A 24435-nucleotide genomic window follows, 5' to 3' on the forward strand; every position below is an offset into this window, starting at 1 on the left:
CATAGAACCAGTCTAGGTTCTCAGTTGTGGGATTTTTCTCAAGCTCGACTATTGAGTAACATAGAGGTTGCACAGTAAGACACAAGGGATAGGGAAGCATATCCATTATATTGCTATATACCCCCCCTAATATAATCCTATATAAACATCACAAATGCTACTGTTTGTATATGTATTATATATTTGAAGAAAAATCAAAAGTCCAACAAGTGATTATAAATGAGCAGTCTGTTATAATTGAAAGCAAAAAGTTCTGTCATATATTTCTGCAAATCTGAGATTCTGAACTATATATACATACAGATTACAGCTGGTAAGTAAATATTATATAATTTCTCATTAACAGAGATATTATTGGGGTTATTAGAGTTGTCCTTATGGAGAAATGAACTACACACTTACCAAGTGCTTCAGGGATGTGTGTGGTGGCCTTCTGGAGAAAATCAGTGATGTGGACAGGATCTACAAGCATTTCTAAAAGACACAGAATGTTTTTATGTTCCTGCAGCTCCAGTCATGCTCATTCATGCTGCACGCAATGATGTAAATATAAAACAGGTTGTATTTCAGACCTAATACAGATTTTTATGATATATTGAATTGAAATTGCTAATTCAAGCAACCAATGATTTATAAAGAAACATCCTGAAAAACAACAGGGGTGCACAAAAACAACAGGTTGTAGTTTAGACCTAATTTTTTTCAAAAAATTATTTTGTAAGGAAGAAGAACTGGCGACCAGAGCTCACAGTATATAAAAATGAATTGGATTGCCATTTTGAACTTAAATCTTACTTTCCAATCCAGAATACTAACCCTTTCAATTTATTTATCCTACTTCCTAAACTTTCCAAGTTTACCAAGCTTAGTACTGAATATAACACATTCATGGGAAAAAAGGAAATATCAATATCCTAAATTTTGATAGTCTCATTTCCTTGACCATTTTTGTCTTTGTGTTTTTTGACAGTATAGTTCATTTTATCAGTAGGTATCTTTAATTTGATTACTAGTTTGCTTATTGTTTAGATAGACATATTTTATATTTTTTCTTTCTGCATTTGTATGTTTAGTTTTGTTTCCCCACTGGTTAGTTGCTGGTCATGTCTCCTGTTTTTGGTGACATTTTTCTTTTGTTTAGTATAACTTTTACCCCTCACTTTCAACCTACCACAGATGTAGACAATTTTGTTGTCTACATCTGTGGTAGGTTCTCTCAGCTATCTTTACTTCCCTCTTACTTTGGAATAAGTAGCTTTGGTGTGCCACTGTTTCCTTGTGGTGACAAACTGTTTTGCTGCCTGCCTGTTTGTGTCACTCTGCATTTCCTAGTTTCTGTTTACTTTCTATTTTGTACAATGTATACCTTTGCAGTGTACAAAATATATACTTAAATACAATTTATACCTTACATTACAACATTTTGAGTCCTCTTTCCTCACTACATCACAGTAATGACATCATAACATTTATAAATAATGTATTTATTGCACATGCTAGGTAACAACTAAGTAGTAAAGTTGGATCTTACGTGATTTTTTGATCCGGATGGCTTGCCTGTGGGTGTGTAACTCCCTTCTGTTCTTCTTCATTTCCAACTGAAGAGCAAATAAAGTCCCCTTTAAAGCCTTACGGGAGGCTCTGACCTCTGGCAGTTGTGCATCAATTAGAAATTTCAAGAACGCCCTCACATTTCCAATCCGAATCCTTTTGGTTGTCACGGCATGTTTATTCAGATAAGTTGTCCATCTAAAAAAGGCCCACAAATAAACACAAATTAGTAATGACTTTAATATTATTGAGATTACTGGACTAATATATTACAGATATTTGTAAAAATGTACTCAGTCAGTCTTTCTCTGTTGTCCATAAATGCAAACGTCATTGCAGGGAGTTGATTGTGAGACATGAAATATGCCCAGGCACGGACATATTGGACCCGTTGTTTGGCGTTTTCGACGTCCTTTTTACTTGTTCCACAAATGTGTTGAAACCAAGCATTCAGGACTTTCTCTGTTTAAAATAAAGTGTAGTAACAACATAGCAATTAGGAGTGTCATGACAAACTGATGAAGTACAGAAAACATACTTCTTATTCAAGTGGTTGACAATGATATTTGAAAGATATTGCTAATTAGTAGTATCTGTTTAATTAGCGGGATGTGAGTTCCTAAATAGAACAACCAGTTCTAAAAATTCACATTACACTACACAAGAAACAATATTATTGCCAAAGAATTCATACCAAATTTAGGAAGCCGGGCTGTTGGGTCACGTTTACTTCTTTCAAATTTCTGGCGCTTTGGGGGGCTGAGAGGTTTGAAGCCAAGTTTATCCTTAGTGGATTTCAGACTTTTCAGATTCCTTTTCAGGAGTTGAAGTAACAAATCCAGTTCTTTGCACTTTTTGCAATTCTGATGTTGGACTTGAGCATCATCTGACTGATTGACAGGGGAATGGACTGAGCTGTCTTCTCTAATCTCTGCAGATTCTTCACGGGTATCACTGCTATCACTTTGCTCCTCTTGATCACTGCTTTCAGTCAGCTGCTCTATGTCCAGTGAGGTCACCATTGGAGGCTGTGGATTTGAACGTCTTAGAGCTTTGAGGGCTTTCAGATTAGCCAATCGTTTCGCTGTCCTTATTACTTTCTTCTGATCTGATTTCTGAAAGGGTATAAACAATAGAACAGCAATGTTTGAGAAAGTTAGTGAAACATGTCACATAAGAATGCATTCTAATTTAACAACAAAATGTAAGCTATACAAAACACTAACCTCAATCTCACAGTGGACATTTTCCAAGTGCTTGTCCAGTCTTATACGGTTTTTAGCTTTACATACTGGACAGTCCAGCCTGCCCCTGTAACTGCATATCACATCCAGTTTGACAAATGTAACTACAACTACCACTTTAAATTGTTGCAATGTTTTGTCATATACTGTATGACAGTGACTTACACTGTAGAGCAGTAATTTAGCAGTAAATGTAATTCTTCTTTGTTTACAACATGGTGGTATTTTTTTAAATGCTGCCCAACTGCAACATATGGAATCAAGCATATTGGGCATTCTGTCATCTGACGTGGCATTTTTCCTGTAGAGAAGAATACACATCAGAACAGGTGAATTATTTGTTGAATTATTTATAAATTTCTGTCCGCAAATCTTCAAATTGAGGTGTACACTTTTCAGTACTTGACCAAATATTAAAGGAATTAAAAGAAAACCTTGACAAAATAAAAAGTCTACCACTTTTAATAGGGGGATTAAAATAATTTGAAAGTCTTTAGTAAGTGTTTTTAAAGTTTTGATCAGGTATTATGTTTCTAAAGTTAGTATTTCTGCTAAAACAGTATTTCTGGAAAATCATAGTATTTCTGCTATATTATAGGAATTGTACGCAATTATGGTATTTGTGCCAAAGCATACTGTTTGTGCCCAAACAGAGTATTTCTGCTATATTCTAGTATTTGTGCTAAATCTTAGTTTTTCTGCTATTTTATAGTATTTCTGCCAAATCATAGTATTTGTGTCAAAGCATAGTAATGTAACATAGCAGAAATACTATGCTTTGGAACAAATACTATGAAGTAGCAGAAATAGTATATGTATTCTTATCATGATATGTATACTAGTATGTATGTATGTATGTATACTTATAAATTCATGATATAATTACAAAATAATTAAAAAAATGTTTTACTGGGGAAATATGTTGTTTAAAATTTTAGTGTTATGTATTTAATTCTTGGAACAGTTATTGCTTTGGATACAAGACTGTGAAGAATTAGGGAATCATATTTAAGGACTGGAAGAATTGGAGATTTGGATGGATGAATAATTGATTTAAATTTGACTTATTTTGAAACAAATTTCCAAAAATGGATTCAGTTGGATTAATCACTGGAGAGCCCTTCAGCAAGACGAACTGTTGAAAAAAGATGTTAGTGTTGTTAAAGAATTTGAAGAGTTGATGTCTCTATGCGCTGATTTCTGTATGTGTAATTATTTACTGTAGGGCGTTTGTTCCTTTTAAATTTGACAAAAATAATCTGCCTGGCAGGCAGCCAAAGCCTAAAAAACATTTTTCAATCAAAATGATATGCAGATAGTACGATTAAAATAAATTCAATAAATGCTCACAGACAATTACATAGATCTTAATGTGTGGTGCTACAAGGTATAAAAGTATGAACAAACATAGTATGTAGTATATACTATATAAAGTATAAAATTATAGTATAGTATAGTAAATGTTACAAAAGACATTAGGAATTGGGATCTTACAGTTGGAAGGAGTTAGTGAATTTTATCGCAACTTACCTCTATGTAATTCCACAGACTTCAACTGACAGCACTAACAGCTCTGCACATAACCTATGGGGAGCTTAGCCTTCAGACTGTCAAACCTATCATGCCATCTGCTTTTATCATGTGATTTCTTACCAATAGCGTATATCTGACCTTGGAATGGAGGATGATTCGTTTGGAATTTTAAATGTAATTAATGTAATTGACATGACAAACATCATTTGCATATCCTTCTTTGGGAATGTTCTTAGTGCGAAGTATCCCACATTTGGATTAATAAGTTATATGATAAAACAAGGTTCAACTTCAAACCTAGAATTTCTTTTGACCATTTATCGCTTTTGTAAATTGGCAAAGAATAAATAAATAAAATTCCTCTTCCACCCGTATCAATCACATATATATATATATATATATATATATATATATATATATATATATATAAATTAAATCCCTCACTCGCCCCTGTGGGCGGTTAATCGTTCAAGCTCGGGTCCTGGGAGCTTGAGGGTCCTGCGCAGTATCTTAGCTGTTCCCAGGACTGCGCTCTTCTGGACAGAGATCTCCGATGTTGTTCCCGGGATCTGCTGGAGCCACTCACCTAGCTTGGGAGTCACCGCACCTAGTGCTCCGATTACCACGGGGACCACCGTTACCTTCACCCTCCACATCCTTTCGAGCTCTTCTCTGAGCCCTTGGTATTTCTCCAGCTTCTCGTGTTCCTTCTTCCTGATATTGCTGTCATTCGGGACCGCTACATCGATCACTACGGCCGTCTTCTTCTGTTTGTCTACCACCACTATGTCCGGTTGGTTAGCCACCACCATTTTGTCTGTCTGTATCTGGAAATTCCACAGGATCTTAGCTCGGTCATTCGCCACCACCCTTGGGGGCATCTCCCATTTTGACCTCGGGACTTCCGGGTTATACTCGGCACAGATGTTCCTGTACACTATACCGGCCACTTGGTTATGTACTAGCATCTTGCACCCTGCTGTTATGTGCTGGATTGTCTCAGGGGCATCTTTACACAGCCTGCACCTGGGGTCTTGCATGTTGTGATAGACCCCAGCCTCTATGGATCTTGTACTCAGATATTGTTCTTGTGCTGCCATATTTACAGTGCTCCACCCCTCGGGTAGAAACAGGGATCTCAAGTTTCCTGGTCTTCAGTCAATTTTTTGGTCTTTGTCACACTGAACAGCAGAATCACCTGCCATTCAGTGTGACAAAAGAGTGCACCACAGCCCTGCACGCCATCTCGTCATGCTCAATAATGCATTCAACCATCTTCTGAAGTTGTCAGGTCTTAGTGCAGTGGCTGAAGTTTGAGGTGTAGAGAGTGAAGAGGAAAGGGGAGAGGACGGTCTCTTGTGATGCCCCTGTGTTACCCATCACCTTGTCAGACACCTTGTATTGAAGATGCATTCATTGTGGTCACTCTGTCAGGTAATCAACAATCCAGGACCATCAGTCGATCGACTAGGTCAAGCCGATTTAGGCAAATAATGGCTTGTGTTGTGGCTAAGACTAAATAAATTATATAAAATTATATACAGAGTCTTTGTAGTCCTACTATTCAGTGGTTTATGTAATTTTGTGAAAGAAATGTAGGTTACCTTGTAATGGATTCAGTTTGTATAATGATTACAGAGCTCTTCAGCAAAGAACAACTGTTTGAAAAATATTCTGTTGGTTGTTAAGGCAGTTATAGGGTTAATGTCTCTGTGTGTTGATATTTGTATGTGTATATACACGTTTAGGACTAAGTCCCTATTTAGTTTGACACTAATAATCACGGTGGCACGGTAGTTAGCACTGTTGCTGCACAGCAAGAATGTCCTGAGTTCAATTCCACCATCAGGCTGGGGACTTTCTGTGTAGAGTTTGCATGTTTTCCCCATGTTTGCATGGGTTCTCTCTCTGGTTACTCCGGCTTCCTCCCACAATCCAAAAACATGCAGTTAGTGGGGATAGGTTCATTGGTCAATCTAAATTGCCCATAGGTGTGAATCTGTGAGTGAATGTGAGTGGGAATGGTTGTCTGTGTCTCTATGTGTTAGCCCTGCGACAGACTGGCGACCTGTCCAGAGTGTACCCCGCCTCTCCCCCTATAACAGCTGGGATAGGCTCCAGCACCCCCCGTGACCCTGGAAAGGATAAGTGGAAGCGAATGGATGGTCTAATAATCTGTCTGGCACCCTGACAAAGCCTAAAGAACATTTTTCACTCAAAATGAACTGAAGAAAGTACGATTAAATTAAAGCTGCAAGCAGCGTTATGAGGGCCGTCGCACCCCATCGCGTCGAGCCACGCCCAACACCTAAAAACAGCATGTCCGATCTAATGTCACATTGATGGAATTCATGCATTTAACCACCTGCTAACATTTCATCTCATTCAATCATGATTATAGTCGTCCCACCAGGTGGCGCTCTAACCATTACTAACAAATGGCATAACAAACATTTCCGAGCTTGAGTCTCATCATACCTGCGACCTTTGGGAGAGATTGGACATTGTGTTTTGGAGTGACAGCAGATTACTGCTTTTTGGCGAGTGATTGAAACTCCACGTGCCGCTATGAACACCCCGTTTCCCTGAACGTAAAAATCTTCGCAATTTGACATCACAAAGGTCTTTAGATTCCACAAACAGGAAATCGCGTCAATCTGATGAAATCCCTTGGAGGAGTTCGTCAAAGAACGGTGCCTGAAAAGAGGGGAAAATGTCACCAAAATTACACATTAATTTTAAAATTGCTGACTTCCTGTTGGATTTGGGATGTTGCTCCAGGAGACTTTTTTCATCTCCTATAAGCTTCCCAGGTTTCAGACTCATACATAAAACACAGAGCAGGGGCTGATGTTTTGAAATTTTGTAGGGGGTGCTGTGGAGCCATTTTGCGCTATTCAAGGAAAGTGACCACATAACAACAAAACCTTCATCACATTGAAGCTGTGGGTCAAATTTCAAGACTTTTTAAACTTTTCAAGGCCCTAAAAAGCCACTTCATTGTTCATGGTGAACCGCGTTGCCACCAGGGTGCGCCGTTCAGTTTAAACTCGCAATTTTCGCACTGAAGCATCATGATGGTGATATTCACTGCTTTTGAGGTGGCCACGATGAACCTGTGAAAATCAGTACAACAAAATTAAACCCATGACATTTCCTGTTGCCACTAGGTGGCGCTCTGCGTATTCCTGACAATGGGCACATCAATCTGTTCAGGGCGGGTCTGACATCATGCCTGTAAAGTCTGGTACTGATCAGACTGGATTTCATAGAGTTATACTATATTGTTTCTTCATGGCGAGACATAGAAATTCGCCATGCTGCTGGGGTCACACCCTTTCGCAAAAAGTCACAGTTTTCACTGTAACCCAAGACCAACTCCTTAAGGCTTTCCTGGAGAAATTTGAGGCTGCAGATGTCACCCATCACAATACTGTACCCCAAAGTGTAAAACATGACATTTCCTGTTCCCACTAGGTGGCGCTGTCCCTGATTTCAAATTTGGCAGGTGAAATAAGTTCAGGGTAGGAGCCTTATCATATGTGTGCTCTTTCGTCCAGAGCAGACAATGTATGACAGAATGAGAGGCAATAAGATTTCATGGCGAAATTCGCCGTGGCGCCACTATGGAGTGCCAGGACTGCCATAATGCATTAATTAAATACACCATTAAATAATTAATTAAATGTGGCAATAATTAATTAAAATTGGAATTAATTAATTAAATAAATAGTTATGACACATGTAATTAATTCATTATTGACACATTTAATTAATTATTTATGTATTTCACATTTTAATTAATTATTGACACATTTAATTAATTAATTATTGACACATTTAATTAATTATTTATTTATTTCACATTTTAATTAATTATTGACACATTTAATTAATTATTGACACATTTAATTAATTATTGACACATTTAATTAATTATTTAATGATATATTTATTTATTTCATTTTGGCAGTCCTGGCGCCTGGCTCTCATCATGAAATAATTTTATCTGTCAGCCTCACCCATCACGGCAAGGAGGCGGGGTTAACACCTATCGAGTCAAAAACTATTGCTTTGGTCTGGAGTGGCTCCTTGCAAAACATGGCTACCGTCATGGGGGATTTTCGTGAAATCGCTCTCGAGTTGGTAAGAGATATTTTAGACCTAGCAGATAATGTTGAAGCAGGAATTGCTCAGCCGGAGCATGTGACAAATAAAACTGAGGAATTTATTGAAATTCTTGGACTTATTTCCGCACTCTCCAACCAAGACATTGATGGTAGAGTGACTGCAAACTTACATGAAGTACTCCAGCAAAGCATCGCGGAACAGCGGCAAACTCACGGAACGGGACGCCCCGCTTTTGATATACCGATTGACGTTTTAGAGCATCATGTTCTCTGTGGATTGACAGCGAGTGAAATTGCGACGAGATTCGGAGTGTCTGAAAGGACAATCAGGAGGCGTATGGAACAAAACGGCTTAAGGTATTTACTCACTGAGAATTGAAAAACTGTCTAAATTCTGTAATAAAATTATCAGCGTTGCTCCTTTAACAGGTGCAACAATTAAGTTTAACATCCAGGCATCCATGAAAACAGAATTTATGAAATTTAACGGAGTTAGAAGTTAGCAGGAAGTTAGCTAGCTAGTTTCCATCTAAGTATAATATTGCATGTTCACACCAAGAGATTTTCTAAATCAAATTAAGATGTACAGCTCTATCACTTCACATAAATGAAGACAGGAAAGTAAACGTTTTGTGGGGTTAATGAAGTTGGGCTAGCTGGTATATAATGATGTGCTATGTGATCGCTAGCTACACAGCATAGACACAGTGAAGCTGGAGCACGCTAACTTTTCTCGATGTTTAGGGCCAAAATGCAATCGCATTGCAGGATTGTAAATCAGGGGTCTCGAACTCCATGCCTCGAAGGCCGGTGTCCTGCAGGTTTTAGATCTCACCCTGGGTCAACACACCTGTATCAAATAATTAGGTCATTACCAGGCCTCTGAAGAACTTCAAGACATGTTGAGGAGGTAATTTAGCCATTTAAATCAAGGACACATTTAAAACCTGCAGGACATCGGCCCTCAAGGCCCGGACGTCGAGACCCCTGCTGTAAATGGACAAAACTTCAGTCAGGAGAACAATCGAGATAATCCACCCAGTCATTAATATAGGTTAGTCATTAATATACTGCTGCATGGGCTGGGCTGCAGTTACACCCAGGTTTTAAAAACTGATTTTTAAAATCAACAGTGGTAATGAAACCCTAGAGAGGCAGACAGTGATCACTAACTGTTTTTAGGGGCTTGTTGATATTAGGTAGACCAAGATGCAAAGCATTAAAACATGTTAAAAGCACAACAGCCTTAAAAAACACAGATCAGTTTGAGCGTGGAAGCAGGATTCATCACGTCATCACTTATAGACCTGATTGTCGACCAGTCTAAGATAATATTTCGTAAACTCCAACATTACTCAGTGTTTTTCATCTGTGTAGAAAGACAGACCTCTATTCATCTGTTACTGATGAGGAGTTGGATCGTATTGTAAGTGAAGTCCACAGAAGCCATCCAAACACCGGCTACAAGCTAATGCATGGATTTCTGAATGCAAGAGGTGTGCGTGTCCCTGGTGAGTATAATAAGCCTGTTATTGAAATTTATGAATAAGTGATCTGTGAGCCAAGTTAAAGTTAAGCTCATGATTGTGTATGTATCCTTTGCTAAGCACCATGATTTGTTATGCAGGTTATTACACTGACACTATTTCCTCAAAAGTGACCATGACAGTATCACTAACTGATGAATATTGGAAATTCTACTGGTAGATATTTTTACAATATTGGTCAGGTGGTTAATATAGGTATTTCTAATGAAATGGCCAGTTGATTTGTAGTTATTTTTGCCCATCTCTCAGTCTCAAGACTGCGGGAGTCTTTACGCAGAGTCGATGCAGAAGGAGTGAACATCAGACGTCTACGGCTGCATGTATTAAGACGACGGCAGTATTCTGTTCCAGGTCTGAACTCCTCATGGCACATTGCCAGTAACCATAAGCTAATAAGGTATCAGTGGTATTGGCATATGAATACCTAACCATATTATAGATATTTTAAATAATTGTTCTACAAAAAGGTTGTTTTTTTTTTTGTGTGTTTTACATATTGTCTCACAGATGGAGATTTGTTGTCCATGGTGGCACGGATGGATTCAGTCGACTAATTGTCTACTTGACAGTGGCTGGCAACAACAGAGCTAGAACAGTCTTGGAGAGCTTTATTGCTGCTGTTTAGCAGTACAGACTGCCATCAAGTGTTCAGTCTGATAAAGGTGGGGAGAATGCAGATGTAGCTGTATTAATGATCAGGAGCAGAGGTACCAACAGGAACTCTCACATCGCAGGCAGAAGTGTCCACAATCAGCGGTAAATAACATGTTTTGTTGCTGTGTTATAGACTCTACCAGTGTAATGCTTTATGAAAATTACATCACATAAAAATTTTCTATTTTATTTTAATCACAGAATAGAGAGGATGTGGAGAGATGTCTACGAGCATGCCCTAGACCTTTTCTATCAGCTGTTCACTTCACTGGAACATCAGGGAACACTTAATCCAGACAGTGAAATCCATCTGTACGCCTTGCACCGAGTTTTCCGTCCACACATACAGAGCAACCTAGACTCTTTCCAAGATGCATGGAACAGTCATGGTCTTAGAACTGAACGGAATCAGTCACCACAGCAACTCTGGATAAGATACAGAGACCAAGGCCCCGTGGAGGATCCTTCAGAGGTTAGAGAACAATCGCCTTTTAACAAAGTTATTAAAACTATCTGACCATAAGTAAAAAAAAAAAAAAACCTGCTACATACCGTTTAGTTTTTGACTAGGGGAGAAAACCCATGTGCTAAAAGGTGATAGTCAGCGATTCAGAGCTAAGATTTCTTTGTCGCATGTACATTTTTCTAGCCTATGCACAATTGTACTGTTTTATAGTATTTGATTGTTAACATATTATTTAAATACTTACCAACATGCGGACCAAAAAAAAAAAGTCCCAAATAGGTTGTGCAATGACCTAAAGCATTATTAAAGTAGTTGTAACTACAACACTAAAGATTATTCCATGTTCAGGTTTCTGAAGACTACGGGATTGACTGGAACGGGCCTCACACTAACCATGGAGGCGCTACATCAGTACCTGACATTCAGCTGGGCCGTGAGCTATCAGATGAAGAGCTTGCTACTTTGCCAGTTCCAGGAGTTTCATTGACAGATGCAATCGGATCTTACTTGGAGACCGTCCGAATTCTGTCAAGAACCATAGGAGACTGATATACAACCCAAGCTTTTTATTTAGCATGCTAAAATAAACAGACATGCAATGTAAAACAATTTGCTTCCCTCACATAATCTTACAAGTTCCTGTCTTTCAATTTTTTCCCATCATGACATTTGTTTTACTGTAATTGTGGGGGGAAAAAAAAAAAAAAAAAAAAAATGACAGCTTGGGATGCAGAACTGCTGTCTCTCCCATTTTATATCAAAATGTAAAATTGCTTTTTATAAAAATGTGAACCATTAAACATGTGTTTCATTCGCCTTTGGTTGCTTTCTGTTTGAACTATGGCGAATTTTCAGCCTGAAAAATCTTAAACCAGTCCAAAACCTGTGTGTGCACTATTTATTGCAGAAATAAGTGCTTCCTCAAAGTCTTGGTATGTCTGGAAACGAGCTGGCAGCTTCAGCGTTTCAAAACAAGTAGACGCTGTCGGAAAGGTGCCACCAGAGATCTCCACATTGAGTTCAGGAGGAAGCATCTCCCAGCCAACCCAGAATTTCATCAGTTGGGCCAGTCTACTTGATGAAGCTAGAAAGTCAGAAATGGAGTTAAGAAAAAATTTAGTTAATTCTTCACCTTGCTTCAGAGAATATACAGTGAAATTATGAATTTCATACATTATAACTTTCAATGCTTATTATCAAGCATTTGCAATATGAGCAATAGCTTTATTTAAAAAATGAAGAAAAAAAAAAGGTGCCTATACCGGTTTCAATGAAGATCCGTAGAAATCCAGTGATGCGGCACATGGACTCAACATCAAATTCCTCATCTTCATCACTATCCTGAGCTGGCCATGTGATTTTTTCTATTACCATCTGATAGAACATGGAAGAGGACAACTTAGTCTACAGTACTGGTGAAAAGAATATATATTTTACCATTTTTATTAATAGGAAACAACAATTTCAGTATATTATATCATGGAAAGTTTGCCAAATACATTTATAAATAAGGTCTCATAAATCACTGGTCCCCAACCCCTGGGCCACGGAACGGTCGGTGAGTCATCAGGTACAGGGCTGTGAGAGTTTATGCTCAGGTGTGAAATTTATGGTTTTCAGGGTTTTTATCGTTAACTCTGTTTCCTTGGTTCTTTACCCGTGTGCTATGAATACATCTTTTTTTGTTAGCGGTACTGGTTTTATTTTGTTGTATTAATCCACTACAGATTTAAGGCTGGTCTCTAAAAATACTGTCGGACATAAACCATTCCATGGTGCAAAAAAGGTTGGGGACCGCTCTTATCAGTGATGTGAAAGAACTGGTTTACCTGTGGTGTGAACTGCATTTCTGCCATTCGTGGGAAAAGAAGCGGGACAACATCTGGCCTACTCGTTAGCAGGGGCCATACCATGACATCCTTGATTCCCTTTCTCAGCTGTTTGAGTTGGCGCATGGTTCTCCCAATAACCTTCCAGGCAGAGAGACAAGCCATAGTATAAGAACAAATATCCTCCTGAATTCTACACAAGTTGGCACGGTAGAGGAAATTTACATGAAGACACACTGACGTGCTTTGCCATATCTATTTACACTGTAGTAGACTGTATACAACAAAGACAAATATAATAAATTTGCACAGTTTACAGTAATATACTCTTCAATTTACACACACATCTTTTATGGGGGCTTTGTTATTTTACCAACATCAAACCACATTCTGCAGTAAAAAAATAAAAAAAATTGTAAGGTAACCTTTTTCATTAACTACAATGTGTCTTTAATGCCTATTTAAGTGCAAAACGTGGTAATGCAGACTTGAGATAACTGTTCTGCTGAAGGCATAACTGATGGGTGAGTGGGCAGATTCCCTTTCTAAATCAAGTAGTGATTTGGAATGTGTTTATTTTAAGAAGGGAATTTTAAAAACACAAACATACAGTAAATTTTTTAACTGCTGTCAGTATACTACAGCCTGAAAATATTTTGTAAAGGGATTTCTGTGTTTGAAGTTTCATCTTGTGTGCGCGCATTTGTGGAATTAGGGTGTGAGTGCCAACACTCCCAGGTATGAAGGAAAAGGTCAGGTTTTGGTTATGAAAAACTATGTGCATGATTTAAGAAGAAAAAAAAAAAAAAAAAGAAGAAGAATTTTAACTTGACTGGGAGAATGGTAAATTTTAGTGCTTAAAAACCAAATATTTACAAAACTAATTTCGGCACTAATAAAAAGGGGGGAAAAAAAGGAAACATGACCATTGCCTGCCAGTGTTGAAGAAAAAGCTACTCTATACAAATCCGTCTGCTTATTAATTTCAACAACTACAACAATGTCTTTGATACTTAACCAGCAAGAACCTACCGCATGCACTAGAAGTTTGTTATGCAGCCATCTCCTATTTGTTTTATTTACTGCTGGGAGATCCCAAGACAGGGAAAGATCAGAGACTGTGTCTTGCTGTTCCTGAGTAAGTTCTTCGAGTTCAAGCTAAAATTAAGATTAAACAAGTTATTATGGTAGTCCACACACTGATTGTAATTCAATTATTTTTTTAATTTTACATACCATTTGTATGATACTCCTGATGTGCAGATCAGGACAGTCTTCTATAACAATTGTTGCCAATTCCGGGTCACCATTGAACAGCACGTGAATTATTGCAGGACTTAATCCTGTGACACGGGGACCATCATGCAAAAAGGTGTGGGCCAACATCCTTCCTGCAACCCGGAAGAGGCTGCTCTCGATAAGTACCTCTGATGTTGCTGGGACCAGATGGTCCGGTTCACCCTCAAATAGCAGTGTTCGACCCATTCCTCCTAGAAGTACCAAGAAAGCAGGGTTTTCTTTATTTTACTTTTTTAAAATTTGCTAGTGCTTTATGTAAAACTGGATTTTCAAAATTATCACAAGCTTTAAAGCAAGGAGTGTAAGGTAATTATGATAATATATACCAATATTATTCTTTAGTTAATTTCTAAAAAAAAATAAAAATATCCAGACACAAAACACCACATAAGAGTAAAATACATTTAAAAGTGGTGAAATACCGTGTATAGGAATTTATTTTACTTATGTATTAATCACATTATTTTATCGTATAATACCTTGGTGCCACTGGATTTTAACAAGTCTCACACTCATACAGCAAGACAAATGATGGGGGTCTAGTAAGGAAGTTAGGGAAGCAGACAACTCCACAGGAAGAGTCTTGTCTCTTCGAGGACTCTGGGAGGTAGCAAGGGAGTGTGAACCTTAAGGTGTGAAACAGCTGTGTACTGCCTTTTGTTCCTGAAAAAGGTATTTAACTGAGAGCCATGCTAGGCTCAGAGAGACTCTGCTGACCGTCTGTCCCGCGGACATGCAGGCTCCACCAAGCTTGGTTGTCTGTTCTTTGTGTGTTTGGATTAAAGAATGTTAGCTACCGCTCACCGCTCGTCTGCAGGCTTTATTTAATTGAAAAATTCCACAACAAAAGCATATGAAAATAGTGGTACACTTACCAAGATCTACTCTGAATCCAAACTGGAGTTTTGATATTATTGTTGTCACAAAGTACCGCATCACCCCTTGTCCAACAGCAGCATCACCTGAAATAAAATACAGATGATTACACTGTACAAAAAAATGGCTGAGTATTATTGCCAAACATATTTAATTAAAAACATTGTTTTTGTTTTTTTTTAAAGAGAAAGCAATATTATTTTGGTTGGAATCCTAGAATCCTGACCCTGCCAGAAAACAAAAAAAGAGGAGTATTGTACAATACACATTTATATTAATAGTGGTAAGGTATATTATTTAGGACCACTGGGCCCATTCACAACAAACTTATTAACCTGTAACAAATTACATTTATTTAATATTCAATTCAGTTTTTCACAGTAACAGGGCTACTTCTGTGTGAGAGTAAAAACACTATAACTGTCATTGTAGTTAGCATGATTGGCCAACGGAGCTCATTGTATGATGCATTTCAGCCACATGAAATCAGTAAGCCACTAAGACAACTCCATTAAAAGACATTTAACTAATTAAATTTATTTAACACAATAGATTTCTATTACTAACCATCAAGGGTACAATGAAGTGGACATGCCCATTCTTGTTGCTGTTTATAGAATGAGAGAAGTGCCCGGTCTCTGTCCTCCTCAGAGTCCCTCACATCCATCCTCAGCTGAAGTGGTGTCCCAGATGCATGTTCCCGAAGTAGATTTTCTCTGAAAACTTTGGCAGCATGAGCTGGATCTTTAATCACCACCCAATCTAGACCGCAAAAATAAATGAAACAATTACACATAGGAAAAACCGTCTTAACATGTTACATGCAGATATGCATTCCTTTACAGTCAAAGATGAAGAACAACTGAAAAATGTCATTCAGTGCAGCACCAAAAGGCAAATGGCCTAGTACCTATATAGTGTTTTACCACGAACACTAAAAGGCCTTTATACTACAGTCGCATTCACCCAATCAATCTTCTAATACATATTACCAGAAATATTCTAAATATTCCATTTCTGCACAGAATGAGGTTTGATTCCTGGTTTCAGTTACCCTAGCATCACTTTCAGGGTTTCCAAACAACATTAAGAACCCAAGAAAGTATTTTAACATTAATAGTCATGAATTACATTGTTGATTACATGCAGTACTACTTATTTTAAAGTAATTTTATTAAAGGTAATATTTTATTACTGAATGAATGTAAGTTGTTTGCAAACTTATAGCAGCTCTATGTGTTTACACAGACCGTTGTCAGGTTCTTTGTGAACAAACTCCTCAGTACCAGTTACTACTGGTACTACTGCACTTTGAGCTGAGGTTTCTGATGTTTCAGGCCTAACTGGCACACTTTCACTGACTGTGGCTGGCTCTCTATCATTTTCTTCAACATGGCCTCCCTCTCGTTCTCTATGTGATTCCTGCGTGGATGTCCTTGAAGTTAACAAAATTGACACCGTCATACTCTCTCATTTTCCTAATGTAAAATGAATATGTAGTACACATATGTCTTTGTTAGTACATACCCAGCACAGCTGTCTCTGTGCATTTTTATTTCAGAAAAGGAAAATTCCTTCTGACAAGTAATACAGGAGATGAGTGGACCAGAGGCATGACCTGAGCTCTCCTAAAAGATAAAAAACATCCATTTATAAATGTAAATTCCACAATGCTATTTATTTATATTATTATGTGTGAAATAATGACAATATAGATTTATGTACACAATCAAAGTGCAAGTCCTGTTGAAGTGGACGGATGTAGATTGTAGCCTGCCCAATCATTGCAGATGGGTCTTTCAGATACCCAATGGTATATCCAGTGCTGGGACATTGAAGCAATGCAAGATTTCGACTACGAGTAGATCCTGTAATTTTTAGAAACTCAAATCCTCCCCCTTCTTGGAGCTTTGGAAACACTTCCATCAGTTTAGTTCTTACAGTCTCGGGATCATTGTCATTCCCTGTATTTAAAAGAATAAACAGATAATCTCCATTCAATCAAACACCCACATATTTGAAAACAAGCCAGTACTATCTAATAGCCACAAAAAAATTTCAACTGTGTGATTGTTAAAGTCCAATTTAAATTAAAATGACAAAATATTTATCACATTCACGCTAAAAATTATAAAAAATAAAAAATAAAAAAAAAACCTACAGTGAACCACAATCAAGACTGGGCTCTGGTAAATTTCTACTATCAGACTTACCTGAAAATGTCACTTTTTGCTCTCCAAGTCCTGCAGCATGGAGGTCTGCTTTAAGCTGAATGCTTGGAACTTTGTTAGCCTTGTGATCAGCCAAGCAACAGAACGTATGTGTGTAGCTTCTTCTAGGTACTAGGCTCTGTGCTGACCGTCTTATCATATTTCTTCTACTCCCACCATTATACGGAGCAAAGAGCCTTGCTAGCTCGGCTGCAACACAAAGAAAATATCCCAGCGGAACAGACCACCAGTCAGCTACAACAGTCTGAACTTTCAGCTTAGCATCATTTTAAACGTCACTAACGCTACACATCAGCACCAGGCATGGTGCTGCAAAATAAGGGCGTTTTACTGACTATCTAGTTTCATGCCCCATCCACACACAACGAAAGTGAGTCACACACAAAGCATAATTAGCTAACTACCATACATAAACCTAGGTGCACAACCCCCGCCCACTGAAATTTAGATGCTCATATGAATTGCTAAGATTTAACTGTGTGCTAAGTCATCAATTAGTATAACACGTGGCTGACGTTACTTACTTTGGACAGGTGTATGTAATGGTGCCGCAGGTATCTGCTGTGTCTGAGCTGACAGAGTTGGGGAATTTGTCCTCAGAGCTTCTTCAATTAAATTCGCTGCTTCTCTCAGCAGCTCCGGACAGCTTTTTGACATTTCTCGTACACGTCGTGCAATGTATCAATTGAGGTACACAACTATTGTCAAGTGTCTTGATTTTTATGGCGGCAACTTCTTGCTTCCAACTGCATAGCGCATCCAAGCAAAGTTAGAAATGAATATCACCACCTAAAGGATCGGAGTGAGATTTACTGGGAGTACATCAATCTATTATCAGGGATCGATCTGTGTGGACTTGCTTTACAGTTTAACCAATCAGATGTCAGACAAGCTACAGGGAGAGCGTTAACCCCGCCTCCTTGCCGTGATGGGTGAGGCTGACAGATAAAATTATTTCATGATGAAAGCCAGGCGCCAGGACTGCCAAAATGAAATAAATAAATATATCATTAAATAATTAATTAAATGTGTCAATAATTAATTAAATGTGTCAATAATTAATTAAAATGTGAAATAAATAAATAATTAATTAAATGTGTCAATAATTAATTAATTAAATGTGTCAATAATTAATTAAAATGTGAAATACATAAATAATTAATTAAATGTGTCAATAATGAATTAATTACATGTGTCATAACTATTTATTTAATTAATTAATTCCAATTTTAATTAATTATTGCCACATTTAATTAATTATTTAATGGTGTATTTAATTAATGCATTATGGCAGTCCTGGCACTCCATACGCCACGGGCTCACCGTATCATGAAAACTCAAAAGCTCCGCAATTTAACATAGCCCAGGTGTGTAGTTGACACTGACCAAAGATGAAGCTTATATAACCAAATCCCAAGGAGGAGTTTGAAAAAGTTCGAGGCATGGAAATGGCAAAATTAGAGCCAAAATGTCACCTTCACTTCTAAATTGCGGACTTCCTGTTGGGTTTGTGTCAATGGGCCCAATGACTTTTTTGTTTGTCTCGGCATGATACACATGTGTGCCAGATTTCATAAATGTAGCTCAAACGATGTGGTCATAGGGCTGCATTTTACAAGGCATAGGTGGCACTCATATGTAAAACCATTAAAATACAAAATTTTTCACCAGACCTGGCACGCGTGCAAAATTTCATGAGTTTTTGAGCATGTTTAGGCCCTCAAAAAGGCCCTTATTTTGCCTGAATAATAATAATAATAATAATAATAATAATAATAATAATAATCAGAAGCAGAAGAAGAAGAAGAAACGGAGCAGATACAATAGGGCCTTCGCACTCTCAGTGCTTGGGCCCTAATAAATTAACCCTTGTGTGGTGTTCATATTTTTGTTACTCAGCCAGTGTTCATGGGTCTGGTGGACCCGCTAGAGTTTTGGCTTTCCAAATTAACACTATCAAACAATTTTATGTTAAATTACTCAACAGATGTTTACTTCATCCCAATTACAAGCCATATGAACAGTAAACATGGTTAATTTTTTCCCTTTACCTTTGTTAGATCACATTTATGAATTAATATGTGTCTCATTTTTTTTGATTTTTTTTTTATAAAACGTTATAAAAAAATAAATCAGTTATAATCAAGTGGAGTGAGTGGAAAGACAACACATTTACACGTGAAGCAATATGTTTCACAACTAAATGGGATCAGCTGTTCATCAATGGTGACATTAGGCCCAGGTTTGTAAAACAGGGGGAGGTGGCGCACACACTTATCCCACACTGTCCTGATGGCAGCTAGCTTATCTCTCTGCCGTCAAGCTGGTCTGTCGTCTCGGTTATCAAAACGGATAATCCTGGAAATTTTGTGGAAGTTTTCCAGAGACATTGATGCACGGAAAGGTTCGTGCCGGTTTCTGCATCCCACAGGATTCTGTGGATTCCCCTTTGGACCTGAAAACTCCTGCAAGGATAAGAACCCCAAAGTAGGCCTGCAGATCAATTTGGTCCATCTCCTTCCACCTCTCTCCAAAAACACACCTTCCTTCTAGATTACTGCAATCCAGAATAAATTTCTGGATGGAATCTGGGATGAAAAGCTAAAATGAAGACTTGATGTCCTGCACATGAGTAACTGTCAGCCGTGTTGGCCCTGGCTTATCACAGTAACAGCTCTGCAGGGTGGCTCATTTCTTGGGCAAGAAGACCATTCAATTTCACCAGTTATTGACATCCATATTTCTTCACTTGCTGTCTGGTGGGCTTGTTCTGGTCCTGGAGCTGGCTGCAGATGGGGTACTCGTCTTCGTTTTGTTACTAAATGGTGCTCAACCTCATCCTCTTCTTCAAAGTCACTGTCAGACTCTGAATTTTCAGAAATGTGAAATATTCTGAAACCTCTTTGTCAACATCATCCTCCGAAGCCCCTCTCTCTTCCAAAATCAATTGGATGGCCCTCGCAGCAGATAATCTTTTGCCATCTTGATCAGTTGTGATAAAGAACCACACTGGTAAAGTCTTTTTTATAGTATTATGCCCCTAATTTGCAGGTGGGACAGGGTATGAGAAAATAAAATTTGGATCCCTCAAGAAAGAGGGTAAAATGTGCAGGAATGTAAGAGCAGACGTGTTGATAGTTGAATTTTCAACAATGTTGCAACTTTGTGCGGGAACGGAAGAAAACACTATCAGCAGCACCAGAAAGGAGGAAGACAGAGTGTGGGAACACAGGACCTGCACTTTCAACACTTTTATTAGACCTGGGTCCAGTGGACCCGAACACCTTGTATGTAATGTAAATGTGTGGGGGGAGGTACAGTATGAGGTCATTGAAAATTAGTTCGGATTTATGTTCTTCACAGAAAATAAGCCAAAGCCAATGAATTTCAGGTTGAAAAAATAATTAATTGTTTAATTTTTCTTTTGAGAAAAACTGAAAACGGGTCTCACAGACCCGAACACCATACAAGGGTTAAATAAGTGCTCACAGAGAATTATATAGGTTTTAATATGTGGTGCTAACAAGATATAATTCTATATATAGATATAATAATTTCAGAGACTTGTCATGGCACACATGAAGAGCAACCTCCCCTGCTCACTTGACCTGCTGCAGTTTGCATACTGGCCAAACAGGTCGACCGAGGTTGCTATTTCCACTGCTTTCCACCTTTCCATTTCCCACCTGGACAAGAAAAACGCTTATGTCAGAATGTTCTTTAGTAGACTTTAGCTCAGCATTCAACGCAATATCCCCCTGAAAACTGTTTGACAAACTCAGCAAGTTGGGACTGAAAACCTCGCTTCAGAACTGGATATTAGACTTCCTGCCAGAGAGCCCTCAGTCCATCCGAATCAGCGACAACATCTCCAGCACCATCAGGCACAGGAGCTCCTCAGGGCTGCGTTCTTAGCCCTCTTTTGTTCACCCGTCTGACACATGACTCCACCGCCCTACATAGCTCTAACCACATCATCAAGTTCACTGACGACACAACCGTGGTTGGACTCGTTAGCAGTGATGAGTCAGTGTACAGAGATGAGGTTCAGCAGTTGACGTTCTGGTGCAGGGAACCCAGGAGATGATCGTTGTCTTCAGGAAGACTCGCTCCACTCACACACCACTCAGCATCCACGGTTCCATAGTAGAGGAAGACTCCAAACACGCTCTGCTCGTTCGCTCCTTTCACATTTGTCTTCAGCACTCTCGCCCACTGCACTCCACGACACTGCCAGGGAAACTGATCCAGGAATAAGGACAGGTCCAGGAGTCTATGCACAGGAGAACTCCGGTTGGAAAAAACTAAGAAATCACACAAAAAACTGAGATTATCAGAGCTGTATTAACGAGGATAACTCAACGATCCAGCAAAGACGTCTTCTGAGCACTCAGCTAAAATAGCAGCCCAGGAGTACAGGTAATCAGGCAGATCCACAGCGGCCCTTTGGTGGCCCAGAGGTGCCAGAGGTGGCCCACACATTGGCCAGCACAAGGCAAGTTTCAGACACACTGGTGGTCCTGTGCTAGCCCATGTGTGGATTACCCGGCATCTGAACCAAGGACAGTGCTGGACAATGCCAGCCACTCCATGACGTGCTGGTCACAGGAGTACGCACAGTGAGAGGCTGATATTATCCATAATGCACAACTGAACGACACAGGAAATCATTCCTGCCTGTGGATATCTCTGCGCTACTTCTCCAACTAAAGCAAGGTACACACTGCAATAGTTATACATCCTTATTATCTGCACCTTCTCTACACAGAAAGGGAAATTTTACACTTTTACATTACCTCAATGTCAACCTTATATATTTAATTTGTGCAATATCCTGGGGTATTAAAAATTTGAACTATTTATATATATTAGACCTATTTTGTTTGATTTTGTAGCCTCATAATATACTGTATTATTAATTTAGTTTGTCAATTACTGCTCTTATTGTCTTGGAGCAATTGTGAACATAAATTCCTTAGGGATGAATAAAGTATTATTGTCATTCTAATCATATTTTGATTCACCTATAATTTTCTTCTAAGATACTCAGTTTGAATCCCATCATAATGAAGACACAGCCCAACAACACTGTTAAAGAAAAAAAAAACTTTATTAAACTTCATTTTAATTGGTAAATGGCCTGCATTTGTATAGCTCTTTACTCAGTCCCTAAGGACCCCAAAGCGCTTTACACTACATTCAGTCATTCACCCATTCACACACTGGCAATGGCAAGCTACATTGTAGCCCCAGCTGCCCTGGGGCGCACTGACAGAGGCGAGGCTGCCGGACACTGGCGCCACCAGTAGGCAAACATGGGATCAGTATCTTGCCCAAGGATATTTGGCATGCAGCCAGGATCGAACCACTGACCCTCTGATTAGTGGCTGACCTGCTCTGCCACCTGAGCTAGAGCCACCCCATTGTGTGTGTGTGTGTGTGTGTGTGTGTGTGTGTGTGTGTGTGTGTGTGTGTGTGTGTGTGTGTGTGTGTGTGTGTGTGTGTGTGTGTGTGTTTGTGTTTGTGTTTTTTTATTTGTAATTATATGCATTTCTTGAAATGGAGCAGGAGCAAGACCACAACAAAGACTAAAGTGATTGCAGCAGCAGTGATGAGAATCATACACCAGGTCCATTTTATATATTATGGAAAAAATGGTGGATTAAGAAGAGAAAACACTGTATCCTGTAGAATACTCATCTTGTGGGCTCTGAAGCTGACCAAAGATTGCTTCATTTTGAGCAACACTCTGCCGCCGTATTTCTACTGCATGAAGAACAAATGACATCTTAGTTCAGACCACTGAATCTGAGATATCAAACAGATGTTGATCAGACACACTTGCACATACCTGACATTCTCAAAGTAGGAATAGGAACAAAGAAACCAATTTCCAAAGGAAGATGCATACAGATGAAATTATCATTAGTTTCTTTGAAGGATTAGTAATTTCTAAACTACAAGTGGAAGATCTAGGACTTAGAGTGAAAAAATGGAAGAATTATTGATTTGGTTTCTAAAATTTGAAGCTGTAGGGATTAGGATTTCTTTTAAAAGCCAGGAGAATTAGTCATCTGGATAGAAGGAATGGCCATTATATTAATCAGTTACCCAGTCACACTTCTATGTCCTCTGCTGACATCACCCTCTAACACCATTGTCTATTAGCAAATCAGACAATCCATATTGGAGGCATCAGTGATTTAGAATGTATAATTGGAATGTCTAGGGACTGGAATAAAAATGATCAAAGGATTATCTGTCTGTGTTCTATAATTGGAAGGACGAGGGATTTTGATGCGATCGAAGCTCGAGTTGGTAGTTTGTCTTGTAATTGGAAGGTTGCTGGTTCGAGCCCCAGCTTATACAGTCTTGGTCATTGTGTCCTTGGGCAAGACACTTCACCTACCGCCTACTGGTGTTGGCCAGAAGGGTCGATGGCGCGATATTGGCAGCCTCGCTTCTGTCAGTCTGCCCCAGGGCAGCTGTGGCTACAACTGTAGCTGCTTCCACCAGTGTGTGAATGTGAGAGTGTCACGATCTGAGGGGACAGACCGTGCGGTGGTGTGTGTGGTGGACCAACTCCCTGTCGGCATTGTCAACACAATAGTTCATGGTAGGATTACACATAAGTCCATAGCTGAATTCAGAGTCACATAAAGAGGCAGACATGCTCATGGCTGGCCTAACAGTCTGCAACTGAGAAGCAGTATCATCAGAGCTCACATTCCTGTACATTTGGTCTTGATCACTGTCTGCAATTCCAACATCAGGGAATACAGTATTAGACTGCACTACAATCTGCACACGGGGGCAACACTCTGTCTCGGCTGTACGAGCTGGCTGCGGTAGAAAACAGTCTGAGGCGGAGAGAAAGCTCACGCGGCCCTTGGCCATCTTTGATGTTTCACAATCATTCCCAGGAGGCTCAAAAGCAAACTGTACAGTCGACGTGTGAACCCCTTTCACTGTCTCCTGAACCTTGGCTTCATGCGGTGCGGTTATGGGAGCAACACTAGAAAAAGTCCTGAATTCTACAGAGCCAAGAACATGGTCTGTGATTTCATTGTGCGCT

General features: G+C 39.0%; 1 protein-coding gene and 1 long non-coding RNA gene across 2 annotated transcripts; both read right to left on the bottom strand.

Annotated features, from left to right (window-relative positions):
• Nucleotides 1-195: 195 nt before the first annotated feature.
• LOC120723389 lies at nt 196-2766 on the bottom strand. The gene is made up of 3 exons (XR_005693733.1): nt 1845-2766; nt 1532-1749; nt 196-474 (listed from the first exon to the last, which is right to left on the bottom strand). It is a non-coding gene; the product is annotated as an uncharacterized LOC120723389 (long non-coding RNA).
• A 9052-nt stretch (nt 2767-11818) lies between these two features.
• LOC120723383 lies at nt 11819-18315 on the bottom strand. The gene is made up of 12 exons (XM_040014806.1): nt 17885-18315; nt 17343-17549; nt 16855-17093; nt 16657-16757; nt 16380-16564; nt 15697-15891; nt 15129-15215; nt 14191-14444; nt 13987-14112; nt 12955-13095; nt 12388-12499; nt 11819-12209 (listed from the first exon to the last, which is right to left on the bottom strand). The coding sequence occupies exons 1-12, from the start codon at nt 18015-18017 to the stop codon at nt 11992-11994; spliced, it is 1998 nt and encodes a 665-aa protein (XP_039870740.1). The 5' UTR covers nt 18018-18315; the 3' UTR covers nt 11819-11991.
• Between the last annotated feature and the right edge of the window lie 6120 nt (nt 18316-24435).

The sequence above is a fragment of the Simochromis diagramma genome, unplaced genomic scaffold, assembly GCF_900408965.1.
Source record: "Simochromis diagramma unplaced genomic scaffold, fSimDia1.1 OVJJ01000165.1, whole genome shotgun sequence".
NCBI lineage: Eukaryota > Metazoa > Chordata > Actinopteri > Cichliformes > Cichlidae > Simochromis > Simochromis diagramma.

What these genes read in the sequence shown, in the direction of transcription:
- LOC120723383 (XM_040014806.1), bottom strand. Translation starts at nt 18,017, where the DNA reads ATGTCAAAAAGCTGTCCGGAGCTGCTGAGAGAAGCAGCGAATTTAATT. An exon ending in CACAGAGACAGCTGTGCTGG is followed by an intron (nt 16,565 to 16,656) that starts GTATGTACTAAC and finishes GTTAACTTCAAG; the next exon opens with GACATCCACGCAGGAATCAC. An exon ending in ACTTCATTGTACCCTTGATG is followed by an intron (nt 15,216 to 15,696) that starts GTTAGTAATAGA and finishes ATTTTATTTCAG; the next exon opens with GTGATGCTGCTGTTGGACAA.